This window comes from Carassius carassius, chromosome 28 (assembly GCF_963082965.1).
Source record: "Carassius carassius chromosome 28, fCarCar2.1, whole genome shotgun sequence".
NCBI classification, from domain to species: domain Eukaryota; kingdom Metazoa; phylum Chordata; class Actinopteri; order Cypriniformes; family Cyprinidae; genus Carassius; species Carassius carassius.
In genome coordinates, this window is record NC_081782.1 from 3873840 (window position 1) to 3898596 (window position 24757).

The 24757-nt window shown below is 37.5% G+C and overlaps 1 protein-coding gene across 1 annotated transcript; it reads right to left on the minus strand.

Annotated features, from left to right (window-relative positions):
* Nucleotides 1-553: 553 nt before the first annotated feature.
* mtnr1ba (melatonin receptor type 1Ba) lies at nucleotides 554-15426 on the minus strand. The gene is made up of 2 exons (XM_059513913.1): nucleotides 14277-15426; nucleotides 554-2737 (listed from the first exon to the last, which is right to left on the minus strand). Exons 1-2 carry the CDS (start codon nucleotides 14473-14475, stop codon nucleotides 1869-1871), a joined length of 1068 nt encoding a protein of 355 aa, XP_059369896.1. The 5' UTR covers nucleotides 14476-15426; the 3' UTR covers nucleotides 554-1868.
* Nucleotides 15427-24757: the final 9331 nt, after the last annotated feature.

Genomic DNA, 24757 nt, shown 5'->3' on the forward strand with positions numbered 1-24757 from the left:
GGTTAAACTGAATTACGGGTGCTTATAGCGAGGGATTTTTTGTTGAAATGTTCTGAGTAACTGTTAAGTGAATTCACCCGTCAATTTTTTTTTTTTTGGCAGATTCTAGTTATTACATTTTTGAGGCTTTAACAGTTCACATACTGTACATAGAAACAATTTACACACAGTTTAAATTCTATTGTTTGACAATGAATACTATACATCTGTAGCAGGATCCTCGAAGTAAAAAAAAAAAAAATTTTTTAGCAATATCCTTCCCATAATAATGACAAAATAGGCTACTTAAAAGATATCTGAGATGGGCAAAGGTAAAAATAAATTACTTGAGAAGAAAAAAACATTACAAATCTGTAAATTGTTAGACAAAAGTTTCATTATTACCTCATCCAACTCTGCAATAAATGACGTTTTACTGAAACCTGCCAACTGACAATGTCACTTACCGGTTGAAATGGGTAATTTCAGCAGATGGCTATATAAATGTTGGTGGCTGAATGAACGCAACACAACAATTTAACTACTATCAAAGATGTCTGTTTACATTAAAAAAAAAAACTTATCTAATGTATTTGATTAAGAATTAGGTCCTTCTTTACAATTGTGGTTTGATTGACTGGCACCTTGAAGAAGTGTGTATGTTTAAATATCAATTGACACAGAATGACATGCTGGTATATTAAAGTAGGTATATTAATAAAGATTATTTTAACTTTTGTTCTAGTACTATTTTATATTTAAGATGTTGACAAATAGTATATTTGTGTCACATAAATATGAAGCCCTATGCTCATTAATATTATTTTTTGTTGTTGATTATTTGAACCCTGTTAATGGATTCAATGCTAAACTTTGCTCAGTTGAGTAAAAGTTTTAATGTAAGTATGCCATAATGTGCAGTATGTGCAGATGCGTTCTGCTGGTGCACAGACATAGGGAGCGTGTGTTGTTTTGTTTTTTAATCTATGGAGAATATAAGAACATGTTCTTGCAGCATTTTTCCATATTCCCATAGGACGACATCCGCAGACCTAGAGAAATGTTGTGGGAAGGTTACCGGAAGATTTCCACAGTGTTTGCATGAAAGCAGCTCTGGGAGTTGCTCAAGTTGAGTTTGCATAGCAATAGGGGAGTTTTACAAAAATTTTGCTGCAGTGTTTTGGGGAACGTTTGGATAACCTCTTTTGCAAACCTAAGGGAGCCCTAGTTTTACACTTTCTCCATTGAGTTTAAAATTAATTGGTTGCATAGCACAAGGGGAGGCTCTTGTTTACTTGCAGCGCCAAAAGTGTTAACGCTATTGGAGCACTGAGAAAACATATGTCAAGATGCTGAGAGGTCACAAATGTGTGAGCATTTGGGTAGCATTTCTTTAATTCTGTTATATCATTAGGGAAGCACTTGTGAAATGTCTGAGAGATCTGTTTGGTGAGAATTTATGGGTGGTTGGAGGAAACAGCCTCCAACTAACAGTGAGAAAAAGAAGTTATTTTCTAGGGGCGTGTGTTTGGAAGAAGATCACAATGTTCTGCAGTCTTTGTCTTCCTCGAGTTTGCACCTTTTGTCTGGTAATGACTTATTGCACTGTTCTCTGATCATTAGCATGCATTCATTGAATGTGATTGTAATACTTGTGTGAGATGTAATTAATTTTCTTAATACTGAGGATTATTATAATTGTTAGTTTCCAACAACAATAGTTTCCAACAAATGAGGTATTGTTTTTTTGTTTCGTTTTTTGGCAGAGTGTGGTATCTAAAGTGAGACATAAAAATGTTATTTTCAAAACATTTGTGATTGCGATTTAAAACCTTTTTGCAGCATTCTCTGTTTGATATCTGTGAACAATTGAATGTAGTGTTGGTAAGCTATATTGTGTTCGCTTTGGGCTGATCATCATTATTGTTGTTACCAGGTGAATGTTTGTTGCTGCGCTCAGTCCCGCCCTTTGACGTCTCCTGCAGGAAGAGGCGTGGCTTACAAAGTGACAGAAGTATTCTTCGATATTCTCTGCGGAAGTTCTGATTTAGCAGTCCGTACACTACGGCGTTCAGGCAGGAGTTAAAATATGCCATGAAATAACTCACCACAAACAGCCAATCAGGGACCAAGGGCCCTACGCGGGGCGGGTCCACCGCTACAGCCAAGCCAATCAGATTGAGCGGCGCCCAGCAGACGGCGAACAGCACAAAGACGACGAACATGGTCAAGAAGTGACGCAGTTCACTTGGACGGAGGCGTGGCCTGACATCGGTTTTGACCCGCCTCCTCACACGGAGCACCAGTACCCAAATCCTCAGATAGCAGAATGTAACTACTGCTATAGGAAGCAGGAAGTGCACAGTCACCACGGCGATGGTGTAGCCTGCACTTGTTGTCTGACTAAAGGTGCATGAATAAACACGAGGGTCGTACGTCAATGACCCCAACGCCAGGTTCGGGAGAATAGCAATGGCTGTAAGCACCCAGACTAACATCAGTAGCACCAGGGTTCCAGTGCGGCCGTAGATTTTCTCATAGGTGTTGGCCTGGCAGATGAAACAGTAGCGGTTGATGGCGATGGCGGTGATGTTGAAGATGGAGCCGATGACACTCGCTCCCATCAGGAAGCCACTGACCTTACACTCCATCTCGCCCGGCAACCAGCCCGCGTGCAGCATGGCGTGCAAGACCAGAGGGTAGGGATAGCAAACCACCAGGAGATCGGCGAAAGCCAGGCTCACTACAAACGCATTTCCTAAAGCACACACAGACAGAAAGAATTCAAATACAAGGCCTTAGTTATGGCATTAAAATGAATTGTTTTATTACATTCAGTTCATGATGACATAATTATTTAATCTAAAAAAAATGATCAACCATTATGTTATATAAAAAACAGTAAATTAGAAATGATGACAACAGTAAGATGTAATCAGGGAACTACACTTCTTCAGGGGTGAATCTAATGGGGTGGCCTAAGAAAATGCTGTGCCACCCCAGAATAAAATATAAATGTAAGCAGTGTTTCATATGCTACTTTTCAGCAAAATAATGGCAAGAAAACAACTGTGCATGATTGTTGCACGCTCACGCAGCACTTAACAAATGACTCTAATAAACTGCTTCTTAGTGAGTCAGGAACACAAAGCGAGGCCCAGTTCAGTAACAAATTGTTTTTACATTCGTTGGTTAAAATGACTGCTTCTCAGCTAACTAGAAGTCTTCTGAGAAACCTAATCCCATCCGGATATGTCTGATTGTAATTATTTGGTGATATGATTCTCTTACCACCCGCTCTACTTTCATCAGGGATAAAGGTCTTTTTTGCCATCCGACGAAACAGTACCATGAAATCAATAAGAAGATGCAGATCATGGAAACTAATAGCAGCAGAGTTAGGTAAGAATCTAAACATATCGCAGTTTTTGTAAAGTAAACTGTAGCACATGTTGTACATCCTCAAACGTGTGATTTTTCAACCTTTTTTGTAACCATGTACTGCACTTTTGCAGAACTGATTGCCTAGAGATATAGTCTTGTGCCAGGAAACCAAGAAACTGCTATAGTACTGTAAAGGAATTTGGCCAAATGTGCAGGGGATGTTGAATTTTCTTTTTTTCTTGTGGTGTATACCAAGTTCATATACAATTCTTTTTGGCATTTGAACTTTTCTAGTAAACTTAATCTATTGCAAGATTAGTGAAAAAATTTACTGTAATTAAATGCAGTTGCTAGGCTCTTGCTAGAGTATGTGGTTGATAGTGTGTTCTGGGTGATTACAAATATTCCCACCTCTGTTCATAACAGAAAATCAAACATTGTCTTCAAAACTGATCCAGTTTCAGTGCTTTGATGTTTTTGCATTCCTTTCTATTGTTAGGAAAATCTGTTTTTGTTGCTCTTAAACTTGCACTAAAACGTGATTTATACCATCCAAATAGCATATGTAATATTAATAGAACCACTTGTATTATTTAGTGATACTCAGAAACATTTACTGTTGAAGTTTTTATATATCGTGTTTTTGACATGTTGGATTTTGAAATGTTGTTATTTATTTTTCATTTTAAACAATATATATATATAATCCCACAAAACTATGAACGGGTGCTTGCTTTCGTGTTCTGCTACTGTTTATGTTTTTTCCCGTCTCTTATGCTAACCAGGACTGCATTTATTTGATCAAAAATACAGTAAAAACAGTTCTATTGTAAAATATGATTAAAATAAAAAAGGGTTTTCTATTTTAATATATTTTCAGGAATCATTCTAATAAGCTGATTTTCACCTTAAGGAACATTTCTCATTATTATTATCAGTGTTGAATATAAAAAATTGTATCAATGTTAATGTCTTCACTGTCACATTTGACACAAGTATTACATCCTTGCTGAATAAAAGTCAAAATCTTCCCGACACTAGCTGTATTGTTGCTGTACACATATTATTACCGCTTTAAATTTAATACAATTATTTAAAAATGTATATCATTATATTTTTAGTTGTTAGTACTTTGTTATTCCTAACTTTGTTGGTTCTCAAATATTTTGCAAGAAAACGTAATGGCGAATAATTTATAAGTATTTTCCTGCTTCACGTTTTCAAATTGTAATGCAGCAAAGCCAATCAGAAATGAATGAATGAATGAATGAACCAACATGACATTTAAGACACAACTGTGTGGAGCAAGATGTTAAACCAATGAGAGGCAACTATCGATGGGACTTCTCAGTGTCAGAACAATGGCTTAATACAGAAAACATTATGCCTGACACTTTATCACATTAGGACACAGGTTAGGACACAGTTTTTTGAACAACAAATTTAAATTTCTCTTTCTTGTTAAGTACATGTGAAAAACAGACTCCAACCAAAATGCAAGAGTTTCTTCAGATTTATACATTTTTCCATGAAATCATGACACTGGTGATTTATTTGCCACTAGAAAACGAAATGAATGTATTTTTATACATTTATTTACAAATGTTCATAGAGTAGAAAACACTAACACCAGAAAGGAAACTTGATAACAGCACCTGAACTGTAGTCGATATATTGCGTGTCTGGGAGTGTGGGATTGTTTTTGTGTGTGTGTGTGTGTGTGCGTGTGTGTGTGTATAATGTGTAGGACTGGCTCAGGTGCTGTAGTATTTTGACTGTGAGGTTCACACAAAGTTCAGATCCATTAGATTAAGTGCGGTGTCTGTGACAGAGTTCTCCTCTGCAGTGCTTGTTTGTGCATGTTGCATTGGTTTACCAGTCAGTCTCTCGTATGCATGTGTTGTGTGCTGGTTTGCTGGGAGTTGAGGTTTTCTCCTCAGATCAGGTTGTTTTAGCATTTTACCACAGATGGAGTTCATATGAAGTTCAACACAGTACTGAACACACATCTGTTCTCCGTAACCAATGCGTTACAGAACTCAGATAGGTTTTGTAATGGATACATGCATTCAGTGAATATCGATCAAATGCATCTGGGAAAAAGAGTCTATATAAAAAAGTGATAATTTTAGGTTAATATTCTATTTCATACCTCATCCACATGACTGATGCTCCATTCACACCGATTTTATTGCTAGAGGTCAGCAGGTCACTAGCCATTCCTCTTGCTCTAATACATTTTTTATAGATACTGCAGCGATGCATTATATAATGAACAAGATGAATGACTATCAATGCATGAATCAAGTATTCTTGGAATGGTGCTTTCTGACACTTTAAATTCCATTGATGCACATTTGCCTAAATGTAAACTGTTGCAACACAGGACATGCCCACAATGCATTGCATGATCACTGTTGCTCATGTCTCCAGAAATTGAATGATTTAGGGTCACCACAAATTGCTGTCAACTTTCACAGCCACCCATTTCCTCTTATCTCATTCCCCCCTCCTTCTCCATTTTGTCTTTCTCATTTGGATCCATCAATGTCTGCTATTTTTCTCTCACTCTGTGTCAATATCTCTCACCGTATCTGATTTTTAATCCATTTCTTTTCCTCTCACTTATTACAACTCAATTCGCCTTCCCTCACGTTCGTCCTTTCTCACAAGAAGATTAAGAGGCAAGACGAAGAAAGCAGTTGGATTTTAAATGTTTTAATTGAAACATGGAAAGGCTTAATGTGAGAGAAATCTGGTCTAAACTCTCGTTCTGAGATGTGAGGAATAAGTGTTCAGGAGATGGATAGTGTGCCAGATTCATGATGCTTCCAGATTAATTTAGGACTATCCAAAGTCGCTTTGGAAAAAAGCGTATACTGAATGCATGAATGAAACGTACAGTAAAATGTTTTCCGTGATTTGACAAGCAAAAAATATCTGTTGCATTTCACTACCTCAGAAATATTCCAAGTAAAGGATCCTAATAGGGATCAGAAGTGACAGATAATAATGTTTTAAATCACCCCATGAAACATAGAGGAAAATGCAAGTGAATTGGTAAGAGAAACGAGAGATTCCAAGTGTATTCCAGTGGAAAAATTCATGGGATTTTGTTTAAATTAAATTGGGTGACCTGTCTGTGGAGTGTTTTTTTGAATTCAAAATTTACAGTAATTTACAGTAACTTACAAATTGCAAACGATTGGAAAAAGTCTTCAGATTCATTTATACATGTGAAAAATAGGCTACGAATGGTACCCTGTCGCTCACATGAAGACAGTTATCATGTCTTTTTTTTGCTGATTAGGGCGCAATAGATTTCTTCACCTTGAGGAAAGCAAAAAATCTATAAAAAAGCACATCATATTTTGTGAGAAAGTGTGACATGCTTGAGCAAAACAGGCTCATTTTTGTGGGGATTCACACCCCAAAATTGGTAAGAAACAAGTATTGGATTTCATACAGCAAGTATGATGCAGGCCAGTGTTATTTTTCTATAAATCTCTTTGTTTCACAGAAGAAAAGAAAGTCATATACAACAGGGATAGAATGAGGGTAAGTAATCGATGAGAGACTTTTCATTTTTGTGTGGAGTATTCCTTTAACTATTCAAGACACAGAAACTTTTACAAGCTATAAAACTATAAATGTCAAACAGCGAACATGGAAAATAGTGAGTGAGTGAAGTGAGTGAAGTGACATTCAGCCAAGTATGGTGACCCATACTCAGAATTTGTGCTCTGCATTTAACCCATCCGAAGTGCACACACACAGAGCAGTGAACACACACACACACACACTGTGAGCACACACCCGGAGCAGTGGGCAGCCATTTATGCTGCGGCGCCCGGGGAGCAGTTGGGGGTTCGATGCCTTGCTCAAGGGCACCTAAGTCATGGTATTGAAGGTGGAGAGAGAACTGTACATGCACTCCCCCCACCCACAATTCCTGCCGGCTCGGGACTCGAACTCACAACCTTTCGATTGGGAGTCCGACTCTCTAACCATTAGGCCATGACTTTAAATAGGTTAAATTAAGTAAAGAATGCACTGTATTCAAATTAATTATAATTGCGTTATATGGTTTAAAGGGTGTTGAAGGTACAGTCAGCTAAACAAAAGCACAACTGTTGCACAAGAGTGAGACAAGTTAATTTTTAAATTTTTCACATAAATGTACAATATGAAATCTAGAAACCCAGTATCATGGTCTGGCTCACAAATAGCCTAAATGTCAAACTACACCAATGGGTCTCATTAATGCTTCAGCTGTTTCTACTAGGCACCACTGAGATTAAAAATGAGACTTTTCTCTTGAGCAAATGACCATCTCATCTCGTTTCAGAAAAGAGCTCAACAATGTCTCAAACTGTAGTCAGATTTGCCAAGCAACAGCTATTTTTTTCCCCCATCATGCAGAAAATTTTAAGAGGAAGGGGATATTTAAATGAGACACACATGAGAACTCCATTCGGTCTTTTGAGCCACCTTTCCTCCGGGTGTCTCTCTTATACACATAAGCACACACAAAGGCTTTAATTAAAAAACAGCATAACAGAGAATGCACACACACAACCATTAATGATGGCAACGGAGGGTAGTGCTTAGTCAACATGAATGTTAATTAAATCTCTAATGACCCCAAACTAACGAGGACTTCACTAACACGATCACTATTTCATAGGGTAAAAACACAAATGAAGGGTTCTACCATGGTAGCATCACTCTTTTGCCTATAACTGTGTGTGTTTGTGTGTGCATAAGATAAATGAACGTGGGTCTAAAGTGCTTCCTGTCGTAGCAGCTATGCAGGCAATGTCCTCGGGGACTTTGTAATCTCACTTGGCACCAATAACCCTGTATCTGAGAAAATTTTAGTGGGTGTGTGTATAAAGGAGCGGTTTTGTTGGATGATCAAATGGCTTTGTATAAAATGGGCACACACACGTTCACGCTGTTCTTTGTCAGCTACGGATCCTGTTTCACTGCGTGTCGCTGACGCGGCCGATCTCGACACTGATGCTTTCTTTGACTGACCTCTGCAGCCTGTGTACCATTCCAAACTTTAACACTTCGACCTCTACGTTTTTCAGATGCACCAATCACTTTTACAGCTCTTAAACTCTGACCTCTTGCTTTTTCTCCCAAATGACAAAGAGCCACCTCTCACTGCAGATTTTACAAGATTGCTAGGTTGTGTGCAAGTGTGTACAGCAAAAAGTGACAAGAGGTTGCGACACGCCAATTCGACTGTCAGCCGGTAGAAAATGCCAGGCCGTTATTGAGCATCTGTCAGCTCAGTTTTAGGGTGTGTTCTGTGCCGTCGGCACTAGTTGGACCGTGTTGGTGGCATTTTTGGCCAGTTGAGAATGTTGAATTGGCGTCATGCAGTCGGTGAGAAAGATTTCTTTGATTGGCTATTCAACTTAGCAAACCAGTGCGTGAGAAGAGAAGGGAAAGTGATGAAAGCGAGCAAATGACAAAGTCAAGAGGACACACAAAAACAGTTGTTTTGATGTTACATAATTTCATCTGCACGTTCCAATACAGGTCTATTTTCATAATGACAAGGCTGTCTGGAATGAAGGCATTGATTAACATGACTAATATTAAAAATGGTCAGCAAGTGCGACTTTAGTAATGTTATGTATATCCACACTTCTAGATTTAGTTACACTTTTTGAATAATGAATTTAGACTATTACCACCTTATGACAAAGATAACCGTATGTGGCAGTTGGCCATTGGCTGTATAGTCTTAGCACTGTTTTAGCCCAATTCACTCAGGGGTTTTCCTAAATTGAAAATAATTTGGCAGCCGCCAAAATGAATCTTTGTCCCGCCAAAGTTTTATTTGATCATTTAATGTGATTACTGGATGATGTAGAGGACTGCTGTACTTGTGATGGCAGTATGCAGTGCATGTTGATGACTGCTGAGAGAACGCCTTTCTAGTCACACTGTTTTATTACCTCATTGCTTTGATCAAACTTCTCACTTCACCTTCTATGTCTTTGTATGAGATGCCCTTCTTAAAAAAGAAGCTTTAGTGAATCATAAAACATAAATCACATTCTGGCAACAGGTGAATAAGGGCTAGTTAGCTTAACATAGTATCAAAACTTTTTTTGCCCCAAAATGAACTAACATCAGCCTAGTGTTTAAAATAACCTCCTTCTGTGGTCCAATGTGACTAATTATCATAGAATGTGACAGAAAATCTATAATTTTATAGAATTCTATACTGTAATACAAGTAATGTTGATTAGCACTGCGTTATGCATATAGCATATTCCTAGTAAAATACCCGAGATGGCTTGAGCACAGATGAACCATTGCAATAAACAATCATGTTTATTGCCTTCATGTTTCATCATTCAAAACATCTTTATCATTATATTCTTTATCATTATTTTATTCAGCTAAAAATATTTTATACAGATATTTTATTCACGCCCACAGCTGAACATCTGATGCATATGGCACACAAAAATGTAAACACTCGAAGTCATCATCTGATGGGCTGAATTCTACAGAATTTCTGGGAGATGTGTGTGTAACACTTTTTAACATTTTCCTGGAAACAATAATGCCATGACACCAAACCACCTCATGGAAGAACGAGGTGTTGTTTTTACAACTGTGATGATGAGCGCTTATCAGGATCAACTAAATGCTGGATTTTCAAAAGAATTTGAAATATATAAAGTTCACGGAATAGACTTTTTAAAATACGTCCAAGAATTTTATCCACCGGTTATTGTTATTGTGGGGACATTTCCACGACCCTAAACATGATGTGGCACAAAACGAAACATGATTGGTTGATTTACCTGTCAGTCATATGGCCTCTTGAGTGGGCCTTGGCCATTCAAAGCAAGGTTTCCAGACCTTCTGCTGTCAGTCTGAAGTTTATCATTGCATCCCAAATCACATAATTATCATCCTAAATTGTATTTGAAATTAGAATTAGTGTGCCCCAAATCAATCAATCATGTTGAAATAAGTAAAATAAAAATGACTTTCACTATAAGACATAAAAGAGTAAGACTGCATGCTAATTGGATATGACAAACTGTTTCTTTGCATTTATTTTGGATTTATTGTCAGTATTGGGCACACATTGCACAAGGGTACTGTATGTATAGATGACTGTGTTGGTCAGCCACCACCAAAGACCATTTTTGTCCCTGGAAAAACCCTGAACACAGTCAGCTTTTGTCGCAGCTATTTCGTTGTTGTTGTTTGGTGTGTCACGCAAAAGCTTCTGTTAAGCAAACAGAAAAGTCCTAACAATTGCTCAAAGAAAAAGACTTGCCAAATGATTTTTGACAAGTGTTTACTGTCATTATATCGACAAAAAAAACACATATTTTTTTTCCAAAATATCTTCTTTTGTGTTCCTCTGAAGAAAAAAGGTTTCCATTTAAACCATCCCTGTAATGCTTCACTCATCAAAGTTCAATGCATTGGGGAACATAGTCATCAATCATCTGAAAAGCATTTATTGCTCTACAGGGATATGACCCTCAACTTTACGAGAAAAGAAAATGTCTTAAACACATCACTTTCTTTTACTCGAGGGAACAACTGCAAGGGCGTGATGGAACGCTGCCGGACAGAAGTATGGGCGTGGTTTAGTCATCTCATTTGCATACAGTTTCGCCAGACCCAACAGGATTTCATTCAGTCTGGCACTGCACAGCAAATTGAACCTTTAGGATAAACTAAACACATCTGATGTATTAATCAATACTACCTGCTCCTGCGGTTCAACTGGACACAGCACAAAGTCGAGCTTGTAGAAGAACGAAAAGCACAAATAGGTACTCCAATATTAGTGTTTCCTTAATCATAACAGGTCAAAGTGAAGGATGCAGTCAAGGGTGACAGACACACAACATTTATCACATGCCCTTTGAGTATCTATACAGATCACCAGCAAGCTCATCACTCAATGCTAACAAGACACTCAATGTCACCTTGTGGTACACAAATACACCTCTACCCATAGCAGGACTTACCACTGGGCTGCAGCCCATGGGCCCTGCCTTGTAGGGGGCCCTGCTTTTGCCTGCTTACATTTGTTTGATTTGACTGATGACAGTCAGAAATGATTAGCCACATTTCCAATGTACACGCAAGGGCTAACCGGGCAAGCCGTGACCTCCAAGGTCATAATCAAACAGCATTAACTTCTATTTCACTTAGGACACTTATTGATCGCATCTTCACCAATTGGTTTGTTATCACATGGCACTTTGAACCGCTCCATTAAGCCTTTAGCCTACACCACATGTATAAAAATATAATGATAATTTCATGAAATGTTCATGCCTCATTTAATGTCAGATGATGATTCTATATTATATTAATATTCCACTAAATTATGCGATTAAAAATAACCTTATATATAATATATACACTATACTATATATATATATATATATATATATATACTATACTATTGACTATAGGCTAGACATGTTGCATATTAATTGTACTATATATGAACCTCAAAGTATATTTACATTTTTAGTATTTTGTGTTGCTCCATGATGATGTTAGTTGAGGGCCCCCGGCCCCCTAAGTCCTGCACTGCCTCTACCAAACACAAGCAAAAGCCCATAATGTGAGGTCAAGGACCAAATCTGTCTCAATAAATACCAGAACCACAGACACAACTTTAAGAGCGAAGGACTGGATTGAAAGCAAGCTAGAGATAAGAATAAGAGTGAAAAGGAGTAGGAATGACAGCAACATTTCCGTCATTTAGGTCTCTCTCTTTATCCCTTTGTAGACAACATGTTTTATTTGAAAGCTGGAGTGCAGGGCTGTGCTGGTAAACGGGTACATTGCCGTGGTTACCCTAGCTTTGTTAAGACAGTGATGGGATGATGCCACCTGCACATTTCAAGATAAGAAAATGTCAAAAATCTCCAAAGACACAATGACATGCATAGAAAAGCTCTGTCTTCCCTTGCCGCTCGCTCTCGCTTTGTCTGTTCTCACACACTCCATATTACTGATGACTATTACAGAACACAGCCGACATATCAAACTCTGACCTAATAACACAGCGCTGTCGAATGGTTTGACGGACTGTCTGTTTGGAGATATTGCAGTTCAAATCTGTGTTTACCTACTCTCTCTTTCTCATCGTCTTTTTTTCTGTTCCCATTTGCAGGTTTTTCTGTGCTCTGGTAAGCAATGAAAAGCTGAAATCTTAAAAACCCCCATCGGTCCTTAAGACATTAAAGTGGAAAAGAACTCTGGCATTCTGAGGTCAGATCATGCAAATTATGAAGAGAACATAAGAATATTTTAAAACAGCCCTGGTAATTTCATTGTCCTGTTTTTCTTTCTGACATTGTTCTTTGCTTATCCATTCATTTTCTCTCACATCTCCTTTTGTGATTTTTAAAAAAAATACACATTAGTTCTAGATTTTTTTTCTTGCAGAGTAGGAACATGTTTTCAGAAGTGTTTTGTCTCTAACACTTCACAATAGAAAGACATCACATCTATTTGCAAGTGGAAAGCATTGCCAGATAATATTGAAAAAAATGCAAATGAAGATCCATAATTTGAAAACATATGGTACTTCATATTAATGAATGAGGGACTCCAATAAAATGCTTTTTCTGAGTGGAATTAATTGAAATTGCTTTGCATTTTCTCTCACACTTACTCCAACACAGCCAGCACATAAGTGATAGATGCTGGTGGTAAATCTGAGCTATTGCTGTTTCAGACATGCAGTTCACACCCCTGCACTCATTCTCCGGTACACACATATGTGTGTGTAAATTATTGATTCACGCCAAAGGATTTTGATTTATCTCTGAATTTTCAAATGAAGTATCCAAACATACATTTGTCATCTTCACAAGCACACTGCCACTCTCTGGCTCACATTCACATGGTCTTCAAATATCCATTAAAGTATCTGTCACGTTAAAGTAACAGTGTTATTCTCAGGCTCTGACCGTCTTTGATATCTGTGTGTTATGTAACGTCAAACCGTCTCGTGTCCATTAAACATATCGTTTCAGATTTTGTTTTGTGAAAATGAGCATAAAAATGAATGAACAAACTAAACAAGGAATGAATTAATAAGGTATTATTATATACAAACATATGTGGAAAAATAATGTTCAGTGTCTTAACAGAAGTAAGCTTGTTTTACTAAAATTAGCAAAATTATAGGCATATGGAAAAGACTAATTAGCAGGTTAATCTAGGCTAATTCTATCACTGACATTCAAAACTAAAAGACAAAAATAATTAAATAACAGAAAATGTATTTGTATAAGTTTAAGAAACAATTGTAAAAAGCAAACTATGTTAAATAGAATCATATTTAAATATACTGAAATTATTTCAATAATCAGATGCGGTGTTTCATATGCTGTATGACTGCAGAACAGATGATGAACATCTATCTCAAAATGATTTTAGACAAATTCCCATCTTTTTGTATGAGATTTGTATTGTCATTCATGCTCAGACATACTGTGCACGTGAATGGCTGGTTAACGTATGAATGAAGCACTAGGTTTATTCTTGAATTTCTCCGTGTGCCACGGGAAACACACGACAGATGATGGCAGTATTATAATGACCCTCTGAAACTGCAAATGAGTCATACGAGTATTATCCTAATAACTCCTCGTCTTGAGCCAGTGAATGATTATCATCCACTCTTAAGGGCCATTCACAAAAGACGCGTTCTTGCGTTCTTTTTTCTTAATTGTTTTGCGCTGTAGTGTAACTTTGGAATGCGTTTGCGCCATTCCGTTGCCTCGCGTTCAGTTGTTTTGAATGCAAGAACGGGTCATGTGCGAGCATCCCCTCATCTCTCCGTTAATGAATGTGGACTAAACGCGCGCGCTCACTCGCTCACTTACCCGCGTTTCTCAGTTTTCTATTTCTGAGCACCGAGATGATCACCAGCACGTTACCGAGCACGTCCACCACGCTCGTGAAGATCAGCACACCGGCCAGCACCATGACGACCCATGCTGGCCGCGCGCCCGCTCCGCTACCCCAAGCGCGACCCTGCGCGACTTCCGTCCGGTTCCTGATGAGGGAGACATTCTCGGGCATGTCGAATGAACTTCACCCTCTCTCACAAAAACACGCTCGGAATCTTTCTCACGAAGCTTCTGTCATCTTCCCCTTCGTCATCATTTAAACATGTCAACATTCTCATCAAGCATTGGGAAGCTCGATGACGCGTTTTGTTTTCTCATGCATGTGCCACATGAATAAATTTTCCACCTGGTTCTTCTTCTCGAGGTTGACGAATATGTTCAACTTCACAGTGCTCTTTCTCCCTCCTCGCGCGCTCTTTTAAAACTCATTCACGGTGAGAGCGCGGCGACGCACCTCGAGCTTCACCGAGCATCTCACCCCAGTCGCGTACACTCCGGTATTTCCCATTGATGACTGAGGGATCACATTGGCGTGGGTTCACCCCTCTTCCTCCTCCTCATCCAATTCCTCCCCTTGCCGTTCAGTTTATTTACAGTGACGCTTGAGCTGAGGTAAACTGAGACGCTTCCAAAAAAAAAAGCTGTCAAACGTGAGACGCGTCAGCTCGTCGGTATGTCCAGTCAGTCAGACTTTATTTATTTATTAATTCACTAGGTGGCGACGGAATCCGATGCGTGATATCGGATGATGTGCTCCCGTGTCGGTTGAATTCCCGCCTTTTAGGAGTGCCAAACCTTTAAGTGCAATATGTGACTCCGGTGTGTGTCATTAAAAACGCTTCTTTTTGTTTACTACAACGGTCTTCGCGTTTGAGGAGCAAGACTGTCGTTAAATTAAAGAATCCAACTTAGAATTTCTGAGAATTCCGTGTTTTCCCGCCTCAAAGCGAGTCCCTCAGCGCCGTTCCCGCCAGCTGCACGTGAACGGAGTTTCCGGTTCAGTTCTCGGACAAGCCCAGTTAGACGACAGCTGGAGAGACGTCGCCCTGGACCAGCTCCGCACCGCCGGTCTCTTGCGCTATCCTCGTTGTGGACCAAAAAATCGGTGAGCGCGCGCCACTGCTGTTTACAGCTGCCCCGTTCACACGCTCTGGGAGCCCCTGCGTGCGTCTAAACTTGTACTGAGAGCGCGCAGCAGGTGCACGTGAGGGCGTCCTGCCACAAATGACGGGTTTGAATTAAAAGGCCTTGCAGCGTTTTCTCACTGATTGCCTGGTACGAGCGATAGCCGCTTTAAAGTCAGCTTCCACAACCATTACCAATCTTTTTATTTAAATAAATTCTATCGAATAAAACAACCTGTAGTAAAATTAATACGCAACAAATAAAATGTATTGTTATCATATCTTTTAAATAATTTAAAAAAACATTGTAAGAAGCGGTGAACTCAAGATGTGAAAATCAACAAGAACGTAATTTATGACCTATAGCCTAACCTAATTACAGGATGCTGGGTCCAAGTTGATTAAAACATAGCCTATAAATAGCTGTATGTAATGAAATGAAAAATAAATTAAAATACAACACTATTTACAGTCTAACTAAACTTAGGGAAATAAAACATGATTTCTTTTTGTTCCAATATTCTACCCAAACAGAAGTGCACGCTGGGAGCTAAAGCCCTGCCCCCAGTGCTTTACATCACACTTTGCAGCTTTTTCTAGCCATAAATCATTCACTTAGACAGGATGAAGAATCTAAGTGATATACAAAGTGATCAGTCACAGTTACAGGGTGGGTTTATCTAAAACAGATTAATATATTAATAATAGACTTGTGTGGGAAAAAATAAATAATAGCCTATAGCAATCTCAGACTGTACAAAAACACAAGCAGTGTCTAGAGACTAAAATGTCTAGAGACTAAGAACAGTACAGAAAATACACCAAATACAATTCGGAAAATAAAGCAGAATATTCAGTTCAGTTCAGTTCAGTTCTTATTTCTTTTTCTCAAAAACAATTGTGTATCTTGCATGACACCTTGTAGACTTTGTTTCAAGATGGACTTGTGCTTGTTCTCGCAGAAGTCAGCCAATCAGATTAGAGTTTATGAGGTTGAGAAAAAAAAACATCAGTTTTGTTTGCGATATGCATCAGACGGTGGTGAAGGTGGATGGTGAAGGACTGTAGGTGGTTCGTGGGCATACTGCCTGAAGCTAGGACCAGCTCAACATAGTTTAGAACTGAGACTACAAATACTTTTAAACAACACTAGATATAATATTCATGAAGCAACTTAATCAAAAGCATATCCCATCCTGGAAAGCACTTCACGGTTCACTTCTCCAAACTGTCTGTCCTACCCTTAGAGTCCAAAGACCTTGTTTAGAGCTGGAGTCAGGCCTGTGTAAAATCAGCTATGGTTCATGAAGAGTTCATAACCACTTGCCAGTGAAGGCTATAGTTAAAAATCCTATTTTCAAAAAAATACAATGTTTACTTACTTCCTATGGTTTCAAATTATTTTTAAGAGGAAATGCATTCTTCCCAGTGTTCAGATGAAACCTACACCACTGGATTTGATTAAACGGACCTTTTCCTGGCTTCTAGCACTTAAAGAGACATTTTTTTTTTCATTGAGCTTGTCCTATTTCTATGGTGCAGATGGATAGCAGCTGAAATGAGAGAGGGCGGAGAAGTATAGCACAGGGAGCTACTCCAAAGAAAAGTTACCCGCTAGGTCACGATTCATTTAAGGGCACAACCAGTGCAGAGAGTGCATGTCTGACAGCAGTGTGATGGGGCGGGGTCCCAAGAAAACCCTGTGGATACTATCACCTGATTCGGCTGCCTATATCTCCTATGCCACAGCCAGACACACACACACACACACACACACACACACACACACACACACACACACACACACACACACACACACACACACACACACAGTCAAGGAAGATTATCCAAGCTTAACACAGCCCTGCTTTCACCTTGTGAGTTTCCTTGCAGCTTGGGGAAAAAGCTTCCAGCAAATCATTAACTATTACTCAATTAAACCATATCATGGATACACTGAAATGGGTAGAGATGGGTGGATGAATGGAAGTTGGATAGATAGATAAATAGATAGATAGGGAACAGACAGACAGATAGATAGATAGATAGATAGATAGATAGATAGATAGATAGATAGGGAACAGACAGACAGACAGACAGACAGATGTTTTCTAATACAGATACAGCACAGAAATGTAGTGATTTTTGCTGGCGCGCGTGCGCCTTTATCTCCGCGAGCCAGCAATGCCAACCAGCGCGCGCGCTAAATCAGAAGGTTTTTTTTATTTTTATTTAACACATCCACACGGTTCAACGACAACAGATAACAGCCATGCCTACTCAAATCATTCCAATGCGAGGTGTTTGAATGATTATTTCTTTTACACCCACGACACCACCGCTGGGAATAAAGGAGGCGTTTACCGCGTGGAAACCTGGCTGGCTGTGTGGGTACACGGACTGATTGAGCGCGCTCGGCTCGTTAGGAGAATCGGGTTATGTAAGCGGGCGTCTGGTTTCTCTGGGACAGAGAAAGACAGAAAGGCCTTTCTTTGATGTCAAACTGCAGGAAACCCTCCCGAGACCGGCGGTGCTTGTCACTGTCTGTGTGTTTTAGTTTAATTCGTACGGCATGTGAAAGTATTCACACGCGTGTCTGTGCAAGAGTGCTGTGTGTGCGTGAGTTTGGGTTTGTGCAGTTCTGAGTCTGCTTAATGAGTACAATGATTGGTTTCACTCTGTCTACCCTTCCTCACTTTGAAAGAGCAAAGTGGCTTCAAAAGTAGCCCAACACAAAAAGCGTATTATCGCACAGCTCTGTAGCCTATAAAAAGTAGGATATATCCAACTTTATCTGCATACATACAGTATATGCTAAAGCTAGGCTATTTAACAGCAAGTCTCAATAGTCTGATTACTTTTTTTTGTCACAAAATATAACTAATATTATCGCACAGCTTGTTATATAAAGTTGGACTACGTATATCCACATTCATACTGGCATAGAGCACTAGGTATGCTTGTGACCTGACATTTAAAAACATCCGAATTTCATTAGAATATCAGTTCATGGTACTTATTTTGAAGAAATGGCCTGAATATCAGATCCAAGTTTTATATGACACGTGCCTTAAATGCTCAAGCTCTTTAAAGCAAAATGGATTCTGATTGGCTGTCTATGTTTTATCATTCATCAGCTGGACAAAAACTGTTGTGAAACTGAATCCAGTGATATCATTCTTATGTGTCTTTATCATTATAGTTGTGGTGTGGACTTGCTATAGTTCTTAGTCACAATAGTGTCATATTTAATGTTTGACAGTACTGAAAACAAGTCTGTGAGGGATAAAAGTACAATGCGTCCAATAATTTATATGCTGGTTTATTTAATAACATGTCGATTGTTCAACTAATGAAACATCTTTCCGAAAAAACTTTCAGCTGACAGAAACTCGATTTCGAAATTGCACGATGTGGCATTTTTAGTGCATGCCATTGTAAAAAACAAAAGTCTATTCAATCATAGCCTCGATTTCATAAGCATTCAATTCAGTATGGTATCCAAGACGCATTTTTAAAACTTTAAGATCTTTATTGTTACATTTATCTTTCTTGATGTTGTGAGAAATAAACTCAAATAATTTGTAAAAAAAAAAGGCTGACATTGATATTTTGTATTTAACATAACAGACGTTTTGAGTGTGACTTTATTGTCCAAATTCATTTTGAGATCACTGGATCTAAAAGCTTCACCCTGATCATGTCTTCATGCTTCACAATATGTCCACTGATCTGTCATCAGTTTGCTTTGCTACCCGCTGACATGTTGTCTGCATTATCAGGTTTAATTTACATCAATCTTTAATGTTACATCAATCTCTCTGTGACGCTCCACTGATTTTGATAGCACAAGGGTACAATCTGTATCCCAAGATGAATTCACTAAAGAATGATGTAAGTAAACTTTGGAAAGCTTCATTCACGTCTAAATGACACACCTCTGTCCGTCTTTATCCTTATATGATGTAGTGTTTTTACTTATTTTTTTACACTTATTATGCTGATCTCTATTTATCTACAGTCAGTCCAAGCATCCGTGTGCTCAGTAAAGCTGAGCTGGAGCTGATCTGAAGTCAGTTCATGCTCCAGTTCTCTTTCCGCCTGCCACTCTGTTAATCAGAGGAGGAGATAGATTGAGGGGGCAAAATAAAGGCGGGGAGAAAGAACAAAAACAAATATTACACAGCAAAGTAAAAAAAAGAAAAAAAAAAAAAGAAGGAAAAAGAAAGGGAAAATTGTGACTTGCAGGAGAGAGAACGAGGACGCTGTCCTGGAAAACACAACTGTGATCTATTGCTTCATTCACAATTTACAAAGAGCTACTGAGAGAACATGCACACACAATTCGACATAACCAGGACAGCATATAGCCCTCTGTACATTCACAAACACATGCGCGTGCACACACACACATTAATTGGGTAATTAAAAAAAAAAAAAAAAACCTTCCCAGTGCCAGTTCAGTCTATGAGAAAATGAGGATGCAAACATCACAGAGTAACATAGCGGTGAATCACTGGTCTGTTCTGAGTCACGGACAACAGGGAAAAACAATGCAAAATGCTAATAATAAAAGGAGACTGATTATATAATCATACATAGTTAGGACAGCAAAATTGATATTCATATCAACCTCTTAGAGAAGAAAAACACTTTATGTATCTTTTGTTTTTGAGGTCAAAGATCATGCATCCAATCAAAGCAACCATTTATAAAAGTTAATAAAAATTCAAATGAAAAATTCACAGTTGGAAACTGTTTCATGTTATCCCAGCATAACGTGCTTCTTTTGATTATTAACAGAAATGGTGCAGAATCATAAATATATATACATATTGTGAACTTGGCTATAACTTTTGAAAATCTTAAAAGTTGTTTTATGTACATGTTTATTAAATATATATTCAGTGTTATATGTGAGACAAATTATTGCCGTAGCTGCCAAAAGCATTAAATAATCAACATTGAAGGACCATGAAACAATCACAAAAATTTTAAATTAACAAACAAACCAAAAAAATATTAGTTGATATTAATTTGATATAAAAGATATTAGTTATTATTTTATTTAATAAATATGTTACATATTTTAACAATAACATGATTAAAACAAACAAATAAATCAATACAATTAAAAAGTAGGCCTACACATGAAGAGCAATTCTAAGTATTTAAATATATATATATATACAGTACAGACCAAAAGTTTGGACACACCTTCTCATTCAAAGAGTTTTCTTTATTTTCATGACTATGAAAATTGTCGAGTCATACTGAAGGCATCAAGGGCTATTTGACCAAGAAGGAGAGTGATGGGGTGCTGCGCCAGATGACCTGGCCTCCACAGTCACCGGACCTGAACCCAATCGAGATGGTTTAGGGGTGAGCTGGACCGCAGACAGAAGGCAAAAGGGCCAACAAGTGCTGAGCATCTCTCGGGGAACTCCTTCAAGACTGTTGGAAGACCATTTCAGGTGACTACCTCTTGAAGCTCATCAAGAGAATGCCAAGAGTGTGCAAAGCAGTAATCAAAGCAAAAGGTGGCTACTTTGAAGAACCTACAATATGACATATTTTCAAGTTGTTTCACACTTTTTTGTTATGTATATAATTCATATATAATTCCACATGTGTTAATTCATAGTTTTGATAATAGTCATGAAAATAAAGAAAACTCTTTGAATGAGAAGGTGTGTCTAAACTTTTGGTCTGTACTGTATATATATCTGAAGGATACTAAAATAACACTGACATAAGAACTAGGATATGAAGTGAAACCACATGAGAAGCGCAGCACTACATCATATATAGATACAGACCTACTCTGCACTAAAAAAAAGCTGCAAGAATTACAATAAAAGCTTGCTGTCAAGACAAAGACAAAGAGACTGAGGTGTGCATACTAAAACTGACCTGTCACCTGCCTGAATAAAAAAGGCCTTGCAAAGGAACAAGAAGCAGGACCCCCATCCAGCCATGGATATGCAACTATTGAGCTGTTTGAGAGCTCAGGGCTGGATTTATCTCCTTGATAAAACAGCCCTTCACACGAGGCATCGCTGCTTTGTTCTTCTCCTAAATACCCCTAACCTTCCTCTTCAGCAGGCTTTTGTTTGATTTCTCTCTGTTTTTCTGCCAAAAGCCAAAAACATTTGCTGAGATGCTTAAAGACTCTCTTAAAGAAAATGAGAGAGAGAGAGAGAGAATGAAGACCACTGCACACACTCCCTCACACACACACTTCAAAAGTAACTTTTAATTCTTTAGAGGCTCACAAACAAACAGGCAGAATCAAACAGAAGCAGATCTGCGCTCGCACACACACACACACACACACACACACACACACACACACACACACACACACACACACACACACACACACACACACACACACACACACACACACACACAACACACCCACACCGGCATCTCTTCATATCTCATCTCACTTCATCTCCATCATTCTTCCTAATGACAGCACTCTGCGCGCGCGTGGGTGTGTGTGTTTGCAAGGTCAAATCAATGTGTGTGATTAATTTCATCAGCCACCTTATGCTACAAAGGAATTCCTGGACACAGCTGGCCTCTCATCCATATGGCTCCTATCAAATCAAAAATTAATAACATCACTCTGTTTTCAAAAATGTATTTAATATTTCAAGCATGGACATTTATTTAAGTTTATATATTTGTGTTAAAAAAAATAGGATTCTGGTTATATTACATTGCCACAATGAAAAGTTTTTTCTTCTTCTGTTCATTGTCATGTATTATAATATTGTAAATAATAGACAGAATCACATGACCCTTCAGAAATCATTCAAATGTGCTGATTTGCTGCTCAAGAAACATTTCTTATTCTGAAACAGTGTGCTTACTTATTTTTGGAAACTCATAAATTTTATTCAGGATTAATAGTAAATACCAGTATAGTAAACATATATAACATTAATTTGGACATTTTCAATTTTTATTACGTATATATATATATATATATATATATATATATATATATATATATATATATATATATATATATATATATATATATAATATATAATATATTTATATGTTTCAGTAATTATTGTGTTTTGTCATACTATTGTCATGTTTTTCTTTTTAGTTTGACTTATTTTTAGTGCATCAAATTAAACAAAATTAAAAGGAGAAATGTTGCTTTGGTAACTAGACAGTTTTTATTTCATTTAAAATTGACTTTATTTTAGCTGACAGAAACCTTTTTAATGGTTTTAGATTTAGTTTGAGTTTACTAAAATAACCCTGTCAATTGGGTTGGTATATTAACATTATAGTAGTAAATCATAAGTTATTCACATTAATGCTGTCAAACGATTAATTGCATCCAAAATAAAAGTTTTGTTTACATAATATATGTGTGTACTGTGTATATTTGTTATATATAAACACACACACATGCATGTATATATTTAAGAATTTTTTTTTATGTTTATATATTTAATATATTTATATATAATATTAATTATATGAATATAAATATATATGCATATTTTCTTTTAATATATACGGTGTGTGTGTGTGTGTGTGTGTGTATTTATATATACATAAATATAAATATGATTAATTGCAATTAATCATTTGACAGCACTAATTTATATATACAGCCATGGACGGTAAAATAGACTACAAGATTCTTTTCAGTTTCATTCCTCGAGTACTTTGATTTCTTTGCTTTGCAAGTGATGTGGTTGTACCTTAAAAGTAAAGTAAGATATAAATTAAATGTAAGTGAATATCTGGCATCCACAGGTGCTGGTTTAACAGGACTTTCCTACAGCTGTATGGCAGGACTCAACATGGGATGAATAGGAATGGTCTTTATTTAATAGTTTGTCACACATGAGCCTTGGAGTCCCTTCATGAAGCTCAAAACCTCCTGCACCCAAACAGCAGCAAGTTCTTTGACAGCCAGTGACATAAACGATAAAACACACGCAATTACTGCAGGAGATAAAGATGGATTAGATGGAGAAGCAACATATCAGCAAACATTTCCTCGTCTGCCTCGTGTGCTCGATTAGATAAAACTCATGAATATCTCAAAAGAGATAATGAATAATACGGGCGAGTGCTAAAACTACAACTACGCTTGTTGCATTTTTAAATACATTCCAGTGAGGACAAAAAATCTAAATGGACAGCATGGTGGAAAATGCAGATGTTATTGTAAAAACCAAGGCCAGAAACCAAGACAGCAGACGGACAGAGAAGAAGATGCGATTTCTTTTTTTTTTTTCTGAAAAGAAATTATGCATTACATGTATCGGAACAGTGAACATGTAAATAGGCAGCGATGTTCCCTAAGGGCCCAGCATCCATTTCTAGGTGTTTATGATAATTCAATGAAAATAACTTCTCAGGCAAATGCAGAAGGGATGAATCCATCCTGAAAGCATGCAGTGTACATGTTGTATTTGCATTCTTGTAACTTTTTAGCCTGCACATCTGAAAAACTTTGCAAAAAAGTTCTCGTTTGTACGCGAGAACAACATTCAGCAGCTGTTTTTCGTGGCATTCGTGATTTACATGGTACATGAATTGTTTATCAGATGTTTGCATGCTAATATGATACAAATATGCAGTACTTTCCAGATGTTGCGCTCTTGGCAGTATGTAAGTGCTTACTGTGTGACAATACTTTAAAGTTAAAAGGGTAATTCTCACCAATCTCTCTCTCTCTCTCTCTCTCTCTCTCTCTCTCACACACACACACACACACAAAATCTATATTTTCAGTACTTGAGATTTCAAGTGGCTTTATTTTAGCAATATTTACTAATGTAGTATTTATTACAATTATCAGTTTTAGAGATGTTATTTAATTAATGTAAAAATATATAATTCATGATTTCTATCAGTTTTGGGTTTTACTTAAGCTTCAACTTCTGTATCAATTATTTGTCAAATAAAGTATTTCTGCTAATATTTAGAGTTTATATCAAGTTTATTTTAATAAATGAAAAACATGCATAATAGTTTTGGTTTGATAACAACACTGGATTTAAACTTTAAAAAAGCCCCCAAAACAACATAAAATAATCATAAAAATTAACTTTAATCATAAGAACTGATTATTATTATTAGTTATTTATTTTTTTGGCTAAATAAGTTTACCCAGAACTGAAATTTTCTGAGCCTCAGGCCATTTCAAGTTAGATTAGTTTATTTCTTCATCAAAATAGATATGTAGAATCACATCACTTGCTCACCAACGGATCCTCTGCAGTGAATGGGTGCCGTCAGAATGAGTGTCCAAACAGCTGATATAAACATCAAAATAATCCACAT